At 42.9% G+C, this 13,079-nt stretch overlaps 1 protein-coding gene across 2 annotated transcripts; it reads left to right on the top strand.

Moving 5' to 3' along the window:
- Positions 1-1,618: 1,618 nt before the first annotated feature.
- On the top strand, positions 1,619-11,859 carry LOC310696266 (C-type lectin domain family 5 member A-like). Of its 2 annotated transcripts, XM_083481590.1 has the most exons (7): positions 1,619-1,658; positions 3,061-3,149; positions 4,986-5,042; positions 7,336-7,389; positions 8,540-8,688; positions 9,172-9,281; positions 11,372-11,859. In XM_083481590.1, exons 2-7 carry the CDS (start codon positions 3,071-3,073, stop codon positions 11,487-11,489), a joined length of 567 nt encoding a protein of 188 aa, XP_083337716.1. In that variant the 5' UTR covers positions 1,619-1,658; positions 3,061-3,070; the 3' UTR covers positions 11,490-11,859. The 2 variants fall into 2 exon arrangements, with proteins under 2 accessions (XP_083337716.1, XP_083337717.1); XM_083481591.1 differs by lacking the exons at positions 1,619-1,658; positions 3,061-3,149; positions 4,986-5,042 and adding an exon at positions 6,174-6,530.
- The last annotated feature ends 1,220 nt before the right edge of the window (positions 11,860-13,079 follow it).

Here is a 13,079-nt window from a genome sequence, read left to right as displayed (position 1 = left end):
AAGCTACAAGATACCTATGGATTGTAGCTAATGTCATGTGCCCATGGCTTCAAACACCAGTGATGGGAGCGCACTGGAGCCAGAGTAAACGGGAATGTGATGTTGTTGCTGGCATGTGTCGTTCTCCAGAGACAATGGAGTGCACTTTTGCGGGTGACATCAAACTGCCACAATAGCGGCACCGAAGCAACCTCCCTGGGGTGCAAATTTGGGCAGCATGTATGGCAGTCATGGGCTACCCAAATGACAAGACCCCTGACTCGGCCTTGCTGATGTGGTCCAAAGGAAAGCAGAGCAATATGGTTGATGTTAAGTTGTGGGTAAACATATCAGATGACACAGCGATTCTCCAAACAGGTCAGAACGGAACTGAACTGAAAGGTTCAGCCAGCCTGCTTATATAGAGCTCCACTACAATGTAACTGTAACAACTTTCTGTAACTATCCAATCACTGAACGTCACTTTCGATCCCTTATTTGCATATGTGGAACTATCTACATTATCCCCCTGCTGGCCCAGGGTGAGAACTTCAGTACATAACAGTTGACATCTGCATGGCTGCAGGGATTGCCGGAAGGAGGCTTACAAAGCGCCGTCCAACCATCTTAGGGACTCTGGTTTTGTGTAGGTTTACTCCTCATAGTTTTATTTCTCCTAGATATGCTACCTTTCCAAACTGACGAGCCCCATCTGCCCTTTACAGCACATGCAAGCACTGCCTTCTTGACCATTGGACCCACTATTGGTCTCGTTCACTGAATCCACTGGAGCCTGCAGGGGAAATCCCTAACTCACTCAGGGTTTGAGACCCATCGGCTACCCTCGTCTGATTAGCCGGCCAGTCAAAGCCGTTCCCAGGGTGTGCAGGGTGAACTGAGTGCAGGGTGGGGGACCAAATGTTCGCAGCCCAAAATCCAGCTGGATTTGATTTAATCAGGATTAGGCTATGTCACAGTGAACGCCCAACCTCTGGATTGGGGGAGCCTGTTTCAGAGTGTGCAATCAAATACAGTGGTACCTCAGGTTACATACGCTTCAGGTTACAGACTCCGCTAACTCAGAAATAGTGCTTCAGGTTAAGAACTTTGCTTCAGGATGAGAACAGAAATCGTGCTCCGGCGGCACAGTGGCAGCAAGAGGCCCCATTAGCTAAAGTGGTGCTTCAGGTTAAGAACAGTTTCAGGTTAAGAACAGACCTCCGGAACGAATTAAGTACTTAATCCGAGGTACCACTGTAAGACGCTCGCTTTTATTTATTCAAAATATTTCTGAAATATACACTGCAGGGTGGGAGGAACTACCAAAAAGTGTTAGTTCCCCAAACTTCCGATCTGCAGAGTTACGCAATTTTGTGAGCCAGCCAAACTTTAGTCTGATTTCCAAAGGTCTCGGTCAGCAGGAAACCATGAGAGAGAGAGAGGAAAAAATGATGTATGTCATAACTGGGATGTTGACACAGAGGAGGAAGAAAAAGAGGTAGAACCGTCGGCCAGGACTTTGGCTTACCAAGAGAGAGAAGGAGAAGAAATATTTCCCCTCTCTCATAGCGGAGGGCTAAAGGCAGGATCACATAGAATATCGACAAAACAAGGAGCGAAAATCAAATGGTCTGAACTGAAGCGGAAAGCTTTCTGATCTTTCTGAGTCCTTCTAATAGGTAACATTTGCTTCTCATCTGGTTTTCTTTTTAAAGAAGAGTGTGAGTATATTTTCTATCAAATACAACACACAGACACACACACACACACATATAACATGGTTTGGTCATTTTAAGGGAAAATAGGATCAACTGAAGAAGGATTAGATGAATTAAGAAAAAACGAAAAGGAGATCTCTCTCATACCTTCCAACATTTCTCATATGAAAATATGGGGATTACAGCCTCTCAGCTGAATCTACCTCATGGGATTGTTGTAAAGAAAAAAATGTGTGAGGGAGGGGATTATGTACAACGCCTACAGATAAATGGAATGAAATAAAATCTGCAAGCTGCCTTGAGTCCCTGTCAGGGGGAAAAGGTGGGGTATAATAATAATAATAATAATAATAATAATAATAATAATAATAATAATAATAATAGAAACTGTGGGAACATGATCAGGAGAGTAAATCCTATTGAACTCAGTGGGACTTAGTTCTGAGTAAAAATACTTAGGTTTGCTGAACAGTCTTTACCCAGTTACCTGGGATAAACTCAATTGAATACAGTGGGACTTACTTCTGAGTAGACAGTCTTAAGGCTCCATTTACAATAAAGGAATAAACACTTTACATGTTTCCTAAGAAATGGCAGGCTTTTGGTGCATTGCAATTAAAGAAGTTAAAATGGATTTGTGACATTTTCCTTCAAAATTATAGGAAGGGCTTTGAATGCCAGTTTAACAATTTCCTTCATTTGGTGCAGGCATTTTACTTTCAGTAAAAACAGGACTCTGTTTTTGCACCTACACACATACCACTTTTAATTGTTCTCTCAGACATGGAGGGGAGAAAAATGGAACACCGGGACATTCTGAGATCAAATCAGAATCGGGGCGGCTTCTGTAATTCCAGGGCTGTCCCAGGAAAATCGGGACACTTGGAGGGTATACTAGCCACCAAATATAGTCATTTGTTTTGATTATAGGTTATAGAAAATAATGAACATTGTAAGAGAGGGGAAATAGCCTTACCTATTGCAATATATTGAATATTATATTAAACAGAGGGTTCTTAATTCTACTTGTGGGATATATTGAGCTTTAAAGAAATGCAATCTGAATCCTGAAATACTGTCCATCGGGAGAGGGGGTTAATTTATATTTACACTTCAATCAATATTACTTTTGTAATAAATCTGAAAGAGCTGGTCCGTTGAGGATTCTTTGATCCTATCCAGCTAAAGTTGTGAATGCTTAAGGTAATTGTGTGACTAATAACTCGTTGGCTTCAATGGGGCTTGTTTTAAGCACAACTTATTTTTCATTGGATTGGATGCAACATGGGCGATAAGCTTGCTATTACATGTGACAGAAACCATGATCTTTGTTTGCTAATGAAACACTACTGAACTCTTTCAGATTAGCCAACATGGCTTGGCAGCATATTGTTCCTGGAATAACCCTCTTGTTGCTCAAGCTTACAGGGACATCCCTGTTCCTTGTTTTCAGTAAGTATTGGTCAGGTTTTAGTTTCAAGGCTGCCTTTCTATTTTCATATTTATTTTCACTTGTCATATCCATCACTTTTATTGTATTCTGTATGTGTCAATGACAATGTCCCCTTAGTGCTGTGAAAAAGTTGAATAGGAGATTACTAGGAAAGGAATGAAAATGAAAGCTGCCAATATTATAATGCCTTTTAGCAAATCTGCGGTGAGCCCACACCCAGAATACTGTGTACAGTTCTGATCTCGACACCTCAAAAAGGTGTGGAAAGGGTCAAGGAACACGATGAATAGGCTGGAACAAGCCCCCCATGAGGAAATGTTAAAGCGTGATGGACTTTTTACCTTGGGAAAAGGTAAAGGTGAGGGAGGCATCACAAAGGAAGTAGACAGAGAGAGTTTTTCCTCCCTCTCTCATAATACTGAAGCAGAGGGTGATCTACGGGAGCTGAATGGTGGGAAATTCAGAACAGTCAAAAGGAAGTCTTTCTTCATGCGGCGCATAGATAAAACCATGGAAATCGTTTTTTGCAGGATGCTATTATGGCCACAAACCTGGACGGCCTTAAAAGGGGTTTAGTCAGCTTCATGTAAGGCAAGGCTAACAACGACTAAAAGTGATATGATGGTTGCTAGGGAACACAAGCGAGGAGTGTGCTATTGCACTTACATCATGCTTGGGGCTTCCAAAACTCATCTGGTCACTGTGAGAATGTAGGGCCATAGCAAACCCCCCCCCAAGGCCTTTCTGAGAAAGGAGAAGTCTGTCAGGTGAACAAGGATGGCATTGATGGAACAGGCTCAAATGTTTATTATTGAAGGTTGTAAAGAGATAAGCAAACTCAGGAATGCACATGGCCGTGGTGATGTGGGAGATGGCAGGGAGGAGGGAGATTGCAGGAAGGAGGGAAACCAAGACCTTACATGGTAATAGGAACTTACTATAACTTTTGATTTCCCAGAAATCAGGTGGTTTACAAGAAATCAGGTGGTGTTGTATTCTGCAAATGTATAAAAAGGGGGCGCACCCTGACTGGGTGGTGCAGATTGCAAACTTATTGCTCTGTACCTTTGTCCTGCATATGCAAATAAATCCTGTTAAATCCTGCAAGATTGGTTGCCATTTCGTGTGAATCTGTGCTCCGGGGACCCAATAGCAGATATGGAAAAGGTCCAACAAGAACAGAATGCTGGACCAGATACAGTGGTGCCTTGCAAGACGAAAAGAATCCGTTCTGTGATTCTCTTCGTCTAGTGGTTTTTTCGTCTTGCGAAGCAAGCCCATTGACGGATTAGCGGATTAGCGCTATTAGCGGCTTTTAGCGGCTTATCGGCTTATCGGATCAGCTGATAAGCGGCTTAGCGGCTTAGAAAAAGGGGGGAGGGAGGAAAAAAAACCCCACAGGAACTCGCAAGACATTGTCGTCTTGCGAAGCAAGCCCATAGGAGATTCGTTTTGCGAAGCACCTCCAAAACGGAAAACTCTTTCGTCTAGCGAGTTTTCCGTCTTGCGAGGCATTCGTCTTGCGGGGCACCACTGTAGGCCTTTGTCCTGATCCTGCAAGCTGAGTGCTTCAAAGAGCCTTTGTACACATCCCTCAGTCATCCCTCCGAGCCATCAAGTGACCATTATTATCCCAATAGTGCAGATAAGGGGCTGACAGAAACAGAGGCTTGCCTAATAAGGCCATTAAGTGACTTATTGTCTGCTCTTAGTGCTTATGATGGACTTGCTGTCCTAGCCGACAAGGAAATATGACTGCGTGCATACTGAATTTTAGCAGCCATGTTAAGGAGTGCTCATCAGACAGACGCCATTCCAAATGTTCTTGTTTTCAGTTCCACAGATCTTCCCTAGGGGAAACTTCAGCTTCATTCCTGAGGAGAATTATACAGGTAACACTACAACAGTTCTCTGGGGAATCTCTGAGCTTAAATAAAGAAGGGTTTTGCAAACATTCTTGCTGAAAAATGCAATTCTTTTTTTCACCGTTTCCGCAACACTCATCGATCAATGATGAAATAGTCCTGATTTGCTGTCACTCTTATTTGACTTTATTTTGCAGTGAATCAGTAACGCGGTCACATATCCAACCTTGATTGACTACATAATGTTGTGATGTCACACTCTATGCGCACCCTAATTGGCAAGGCTCAGCCACAGTACTACATCAGAAAGCATTTTCCTCTTTTGAATATGGTGACATCATAATGTAGCCAAATTTGATTTGCTAACAAATCTGAGACATCATTCTGTTCATGATGCAGTTCCTGACTGGCTGAAATAATCCATGTGACAGGAAGTAGAGAGAAGCACCAGTCAGTTTGGCGGCGGGGTGGGGGGTGATGCTGAAACAGTTACAGCCAATAGAAAAGAAATGGTGCTTCACATAGCTGTCAACTTTTCCCTTTTCTTGTGAGGAATCCTATTCAGAATAAGGGAATTTCCCTTAAAAAAAGGGAAACGTTGACAGCTATGGTTCTTCACCAAAGAAGATAGGATAGAATAAAAGGAGAATACTTGTACAACAGAGAAGGAGAATCTCCAGTACATAGGCCAATCTAGGTTAGTCAGGAGTTCTAATTTGGCCCATGAGGCCTTTTCCCCCCAGCCATGTCCGTCTGTCTCATATTATGACATCAAGTGTGGGTCAGGTAAAGTCATGGATGTGTGTGTTTTGAACCTTTTTACATTTGGCACCGAATGAAAGTCATTCTGGAATTGGTTCTGTTATGTACTGAAGTTCTCACCCTGGGCCAGCAGGGGGATACTGTAGATAGTTTTCACTCAGGTCCACATATGCAAATAAGGGATTGAAAGTGACATTCAGTGATTGGATAGTTACAGAAAGTGTTACAGTTGCGTTGTAGTGGAGCTCTATATAAGCAGGCTGGCTGAACCCTCCAGTTCAGTTCTGTTCTGGCCTGTGAATAAACAAGAGCTTTTTGAAGAATTGCTGTGTCGTCTGATATGTTCACCCACAACTTAACAGGTTCCACTCAGGGGCTTAAAAGTAGTGCTGATCTCTGATGCAAGCAGGGTGTTATGTACTGAGTTGAATAGGATCCAAAAGGCAACAATCTGATTGGTCCTAGAACAATAGGATTCAGAATGCAGCAGTCTGATTGGTCCTAGAACAATAGGGTCCAGAATGCAGCAGTCTGATTGGTCCACAGAAACCACCCAATCCAGTTCCAGGTGGAAGTGAATCCGCAACCTGATTGGCCTACAGGAGAATCCCGGAATTAGCCAATCACGTGGGGCCCATTTTGTAAATAATGTATATAAGGCAGACATTCTGGGGGAACTTCCATTCCTCCTCACCACTATGAGCTGAATAAAGAGCATGAAATCCACTCTCGACTCCGAGTATATTTCACAGGGTATAAAGATTAGGTGTTGACTGAAAGCTCTCTCTCTCTCTCTCTCTCTCTCTCTCTCTCTCTCTGCAGGGATCTTTGCAGCTATAGGTTGAAGTCATGATTCATTTAGGCTCTACAGTATTGAAATCAATTTTTTAAAAATAGTTTGCAAAGTTAATCATGACATAAAACTGGCTGATTTCAGTGGGAACTAATTACAATTATGTACCTTTTATATTTGACTTCACTTAATAATGCTTTCTTTTGAAATGTTTAAGATTTTTTTGTTAACTTTGCTCTGCTAAACGTGCATTCTGCAGTTGACCTCCTCTGTAGTTTTTTTTAAAAAACCGTTTAGGATAATTTTTTAGGTAAAGGTAAAGGGACCCCTGCCCATTAGGTCCAGTCACGGACGACTCTGGGGTTGCGGCACTCATCTTGCTTTACTGGCCGGGTCATGTGGCCAGCATGACTAAGCCTCTTCTGGCGAACCAGAGCAGCACAATTTTTTAGTTTCCTGTTAATTATGTTTCAATGAATGTTAATTGTATTTAAATGTATACTTTATATTTGACTTTCTTCAGTAAGATATTATTTTGAATTTTATTATTTGCTGTTTTAATGTAGGTTGTAAACTGCTTTGAGACACCCCCCAGTATAAAAATGAAATGAAAAGTGAATAATTAACTCAGTCCAGATTGAACCCAAAGTACGGTATTTTTGGAAATACCTATCAAAATTTACCCCAAATCTAAATAGAAGAATACTACAGTTGTACAGCTTTTCAAAGTTTATTAATAGAGGCCAAAAATGTATTCGTTTTCAGAACTGCTGTCTACTCCGAACCTGCCTGAAGCAAGAGCTACAATTGCAACCACAGGTATCATGTCATTTGATTATTTGGAAACAGAAACCAGTAGTATTAATTATATTGTGCTGTTAAAAAAAAAAAAAAGAGGTGTTATGGATCTATTTTCTAGTCGGGAGAGAGCATGGGAGACTTTTAATGCTTTTCATAATAAATTGTTTATTTTTAAATGTATAGATTGAGGAGATGGAAAACAGGCAGGCAGGCACACATAGTCGCAATAATAATCTTGAAGCTGCGTCATTCTGGTACCCTGAATGTTCTGGCAAGTCCCTGTAGGTGGTTCTTTTGTGGCACTAGTAACATGAAAATCCACATCTTTGGGAATAGTAGTAACTGCACAACCTTTAGAAAACATTTGAAGGCAGCGCTGCATAGGGAAGCTTTTAAAAAATGTTTTATTATGATTTTGTATATGCTGGAAGCTGGAAGATAAAGTGGGACAATACTGCTTTAATTGTATGATGTGGATGTGGTTTAATTATGAACATGCAGAGGTTGTGAGTGGGTCCAGGGAACACAGATGTAATAGGGACAACAACAACAACAACAACAACAACAACAACAACAACAACAACTTTATTATTTATACCCCGCCCATCTGGCTGGGTTTCCCCAGCCACTCTGGGCAGCTTCCAACAAAAGATTAAAAGTACATTAAAATACCAGTCATTAAAAACTTCCCTAAACATGACTGCCTTTGGATGGGACTCCTTGCCAATACATGTTCAGTGAACATACTGGGGGGGCAGGGGCAGAAAGCAAAGGAACACAGTTCTTTGGTAGTTAGATAAATATGTAACTAAACCAATACTCCTAAACTACATTGCCTTTTTTCAATTTAACCTTCCATATATCCAGCTGGAGGCCTAAGAACCTTCTTGTAGATCTTGTCTCTATCCATTCATTGAAGGAAGAGGGACATACACAAATTTGCCCCACCTGCCCCTCAGTGGAGGCATGCATGCAGTTTCAGCAAGATCAAGAATGTCCAGCTAGGGTCTAGGAAAGCAGCAAGCAGGCACCTAAGATGGCATTTGAATGGGGGGCAAAGTCCTTTCTGGTGGTGACAGTTTGTGAGTCACCATTCCTTTCTAGAGTTGGAATTTTCATTATTAATATTGAGTTCTTGATGTGTTCATCTGCTTTTATCATGCTGCAGTCCAGATTCCTCAGAAGCCTCCTACATGGGAAAGACACAGAGGGAGTGAATTTTGGTTTACGGAAACCAAGGAGGTTTGGTTCCACTGCCGAGTCGATTGCATGCAATGGAGCTCCGACCTAGCGATCATCAGTGATAGAAATGAACTGGTAAGATTGGGCCCACTTTGATGAGAAAAAAATGTGCCGCTGGAGTTAAATTTCTTTAACCAGGGATAAGGAGAGTTGAGAACATCTTGCACAGAATTCACACCATACCTGTAAAGCTCATCCAAATCACATTTAAAGTACATGAATTTCCCCAAAGAATCATGGGAATTGTAGTTTCAGTGTCCTGGGAACAACCTTTAAGACAATATTCAGCAGCGTGGTGGCCTTCAGATGTTTTCTGCTGGCTGGAGTTGTAGCCAAAAGCACCTGGAAGCTACTAGAGTGACGAAAAGTGTGGTATCGTTTTCATGTGGTCTGAATGCTTCATTGTCCTTGAAGGCACAAATAGATTCTTCTGCCTTAATGGGAGCTGGAAAAAAACATCCTTTTCATCTGGCCGTCCTTGCTAGTTGTGATTTCCTCTGCCCTGATTTTCCTCATTCATTCATTCATTCATTCATTCATTCATTCTTCTCTTGCCAGGCGTTTATTCAGAATAAAACTGCAATGGGTTCCTATTTCATTGGACTAACATATACAGTGGCTCAAAACAAATGGCTATGGATCGACGGCACAGAACTCAGGAATAACCTGTATGTGTGATATTCTCTTTCACCCTTCTTATGGTGGGTGGGTTACATCCTCCATGGGGCATCGTCTTCACTCACTGGCCCTGTTTCTGGAAAGCTCTCTGTTGTATAAAGGGACCCCTGACCATTAGGTCCAGTCGTGACTGACTCTGGGGTTGTGGTGCTCATCTCGCTTTATTGGCCGAGGGAGCCGGCGTACAGCTTCTGGGTCATGTGGCCAGCATGACTAAGCCACTTCTGGCGAACCAGAGCAGCGCACGGAAATGCCATTTACCTTCCCACCTATTTATCTACTTTGAGGTGCTTTCGAACTGCTAGGTTTGCAGGAGCAGGGACCGAGCAATGGGAGCTCACCCCGTTGCGGGGATTCGAACTGCCGACCTTCTGATTGGCAAGTCCTAGGCTCTGTGGTTTAACCCACAGCGCCACCCGCGTCCCTCTCTGTTGTATATAGTACTGGAATACCTTCAGATAAGATGATGCTCAGGATGACTTGATGCCAAAAAGGGTATCCTGCATATTGAGTTGTTGTCAAGAAGTGGTAATTTCAGCAAACGCAACTTTTCTCATGCCTGCATGGCAAGTTGCATCTGCCAGAATGCCCTCTTCTGCATTACTCTTGAAGATATATTCTTCAACATCTCACAGATGAAAACAAGGACACTGCCATAACATCTCTAGGCTCAGTTCACATGTAATGCTAAGTCCCAACAGGGCTTCCTCCCAAGGTGAGAGGAAGTGACCTAGGTGTAGTCTGGCAGGACAGCTTACTCTTTGGAATTAACCCCTTCATGCATTTAGACTTAAGCATATTGGTTATATGAAGCCGGTTACCCCACATGGTCCTGCTTTGAAAAAGACAAACCATGTGACAGAGTCTGGATCATATACTAATCCAAATGATGGGTTAGCCCACAGCAGTGCCCACATGCTTGTGCAATTGTGCTAAGTCATACTTTGGTTTAACGTTACATATACGGTAAATCGGGTCCTAGTGTCACACCAAGAATCTCTGCCAGAATCCCTCCCCTGTTATTAATCATGGCTAAATTCCGCTTGCCATATGCTGCATTCATTCCCTCTTCCAATCAGCAGTTCGAATCCATGTTATGGGGTGAGCTCCTGTTGCTCTATTCCAGCTTTTCCCAACCTAGCAGTTCGAAAGCACGCCAGCGCAAGTAGATAAATAGGTACCACTGTGGCGGGAAGGTAAATGGCGTTTCAGTGTACTCTGGCTTCCATCACAGTGTCCTGTTGCGCCAGAAGCAGTTTAGTTGTGACCCACATGACCCAGAAAGCTGTCTGTGGACAAACGCTAATTCCCTCGGCCTGAAAGCAAGATGAGCAATAGTCGCCTTTGACTGGACTTAACCATCCAGGCGTTGTTTACCTATTTTACCTATCGTTCCCTATGACACATCCTGTATTGCACAGGTTTAAAAACTGTGTGTTTCTTCCTTTGCTTAGTGATCAGAACACAAGTGTTTTCTAGTATCTTGTTCCTTGTCTGCACAGTTTATTAAATTATGGTTTGTTTGATTGTCTGGACCTTGTCTGGTGGCTTCACTAATTTGCTGCCATCAAAGCCATGGTTTCGTTGGTGGCTTATTCAAATTGGTTTAACTATAAGGAGGCTATTGGTTAGTCAGTTTTCTCAGAAAAGTGAAACTGAAAGCAACTTACAACCTCGCATCATGTTGCAGGTTGGGGGTGAAGGTGGGACCTGAGTCTGAAAAAGCTGAGGACAACACCCCCAGGGAGTTTTTAGACGTTCCTAGGGAGTTTTGAAGCTGAGGGAGTTAACAAGCTGGCCAATAAGGCCCCTCTTGTCCATTTACTAGTGCCATCTGGTTCCCCTAAGTACTAGCCTGAGAAGCAAAATGAGCATGGAGGAGCAACACTGGGAATTGGCCATTTTGGGTGGGCAATGTCTGGGGCTTTGATCCACACAACCCCTTCCTCTGCTTCTCCATCAAAGTTAGGCTTCTCAGGAAAGGAGTTGCTGATCAGGGCCTTAGCCAATGATCAGCCATTATACTTAGTTGTAGCAAACACGGTCAACTTCACAGTTCTGCTGCACTCTGTTTTTACAGCTTTGCAATGAGACCCAAAGCGGCGGACGATGAATGTGCAACTCTTGCAGCAGGAGAACTGAAACCAGTGTCATGCCACCAAGAACACCACTGTATCTGTGAGAAGAATCCTAAGTAGTTCATCTGAAACAGCACCATGCAGTGACGTAACAAGGAAGAAGACAGAACCATGGACTTTTATTCTGGGACATTCTCAGCTCTATCTGGGGGAGCCTTCTCCATGCAGAGAAGATGCTCTAACCCTTCCCTCAGGTTGGACTTCAAAGCAATGAATGGAAATGTTATGTACTGAAGTTCTCACCCTGGGCCAGCAGGTGGATACTGTAGATAGTTATGCAAATAAGGGATCGAAAGTGACGTTCAGTGATTGGATAGTTTTAGAAAATTGTTACAGTTACATTGTACTGGAGCTCTATATAAGCAGGCTGACTGAACCCTTCAGTTCAGTTCTGTCCTGGCCTGTGAATAAACAAGAGCTGCTTGAAGAATCGCTGTGTCGTCTGATATGTTCACCCACAACATAACAGGAAAAGCATTATAATTTCCTAATAACTAAACTGTCTTTAAACCTGTCTCCAAGTCCACACACTGATGTGTGCTTTTCTATTTTACAATTTTGAACTGATATCAGAAATGTGTAAGCAGAATAAGAATGATTATTTTGACTCTTAGAGGCTTTGGCCCAGTGTTGCTCTGCAATTCTTTTGAGCCATGAAAACTCCCAAGAGTCCAGCATAAGCCTAGCTTTTCTTTCTTTTGGAATAAGGCAACTGGTGGTTTACTAAGCCTTTTGTGTGATATATGGTTTATTTAAACATAGATACAGTGGTGCCCCGCAAGACGAATGCCTCGCAAGACGGAAAACCCGCTAGACGAAAGGGTTTTCCGTTTTGGAGGTGCTTCGCAAAACGAATTTCCTATGGGCTTGCTTTGCAAGACGACAATGCCTTGCGAGTTCCTGCTGGTTTTTCCCCCTCCCCCCTTTTTCTAAGCCGCTAAGCTGCTTATCAGCTGATCCGATCAGCAGATAAGCCGTTAAAAGCCGCTAATAGCGCTAATCTGCTAATCCTTCAATGGGCTTGCTTCGCAAGACGAAAAAACCGCTAGACGAAGAGAATCACAGAACGGATTCTTTTCGTCTTGCGAGGCACCACTGTAGCAGGTTCACAGTTTCTGAGGAATGTTGGAGGGCATGTCAGAATTAAACCCTGCCGCCTCATCCGTTTTCTAGTGGTGGGAGACACAAGCGCCGTTAAAATCTCACGTGAAGCAGGTGAGCTCCGTGTGCCTCTCTTCAATCCATCTGAAACCCAACAACTTGGTGACATCCCCAGTGGTGTGCAGTGAAATTTTTCGTAGGGGAACAGTTAGGGCCAGAGGTGAGGGAAATCATGCCTTCCTCCCTAAGCCGGGCAGAAGCTTATTGGGCTTTGGGAAGACGGCACCAGGGGAACATTTAGGGGACTAGCCTCTGGAAGAGGGAAGAATGACAAGCACTCTTGCAGGAAAAGATTTCCAAAGATGCCTGGGTTTCAGTTCCTTAAATGAAAACATAATGGCATTCCACCCACACCCCTAATTGCAGCTAGATAACGCAGGAAAAACACTGTGGGCACAGGAAAGCAACACTCAATGTTTAAAGATTATTATTGTATTAAAAAGGGGTGATTTGTTTATTTAGAATGTATATGTATATGTATATGTATAT

The sequence above is a fragment of the Podarcis liolepis genome (genome assembly GCF_965112155.1).
Source record: "Podarcis liolepis genome assembly, chromosome: 17".
NCBI classification, from domain to species: domain Eukaryota; kingdom Metazoa; phylum Chordata; class Lepidosauria; order Squamata; family Lacertidae; genus Podarcis; species Podarcis liolepis.
The sequence above is the reverse complement of the archived record's forward strand: the minus strand, read 5'-3'. Positions and strand labels throughout refer to the sequence as shown.

Excerpts from the sequence above, each read along its gene's own strand:
- LOC310696266 (XM_083481590.1), top strand. The coding sequence starts at position 3,071 with ATGGCTTGGCAGCATATTGTTCCTGGAATAACCCTCTTGTTGCTCAAG. Across the intron at positions 3,150-4,985 it reads ATCCCTGTTCCTTGTTTTCA|TTCCACAGATCTTCCCTAGG; the intron begins GTAAGTATTGGT and ends TCTTGTTTTCAG. Across the intron at positions 7,390-8,539 it reads AGCTACAATTGCAACCACAG|TCCAGATTCCTCAGAAGCCT; the intron begins GTATCATGTCAT and ends ATCATGCTGCAG.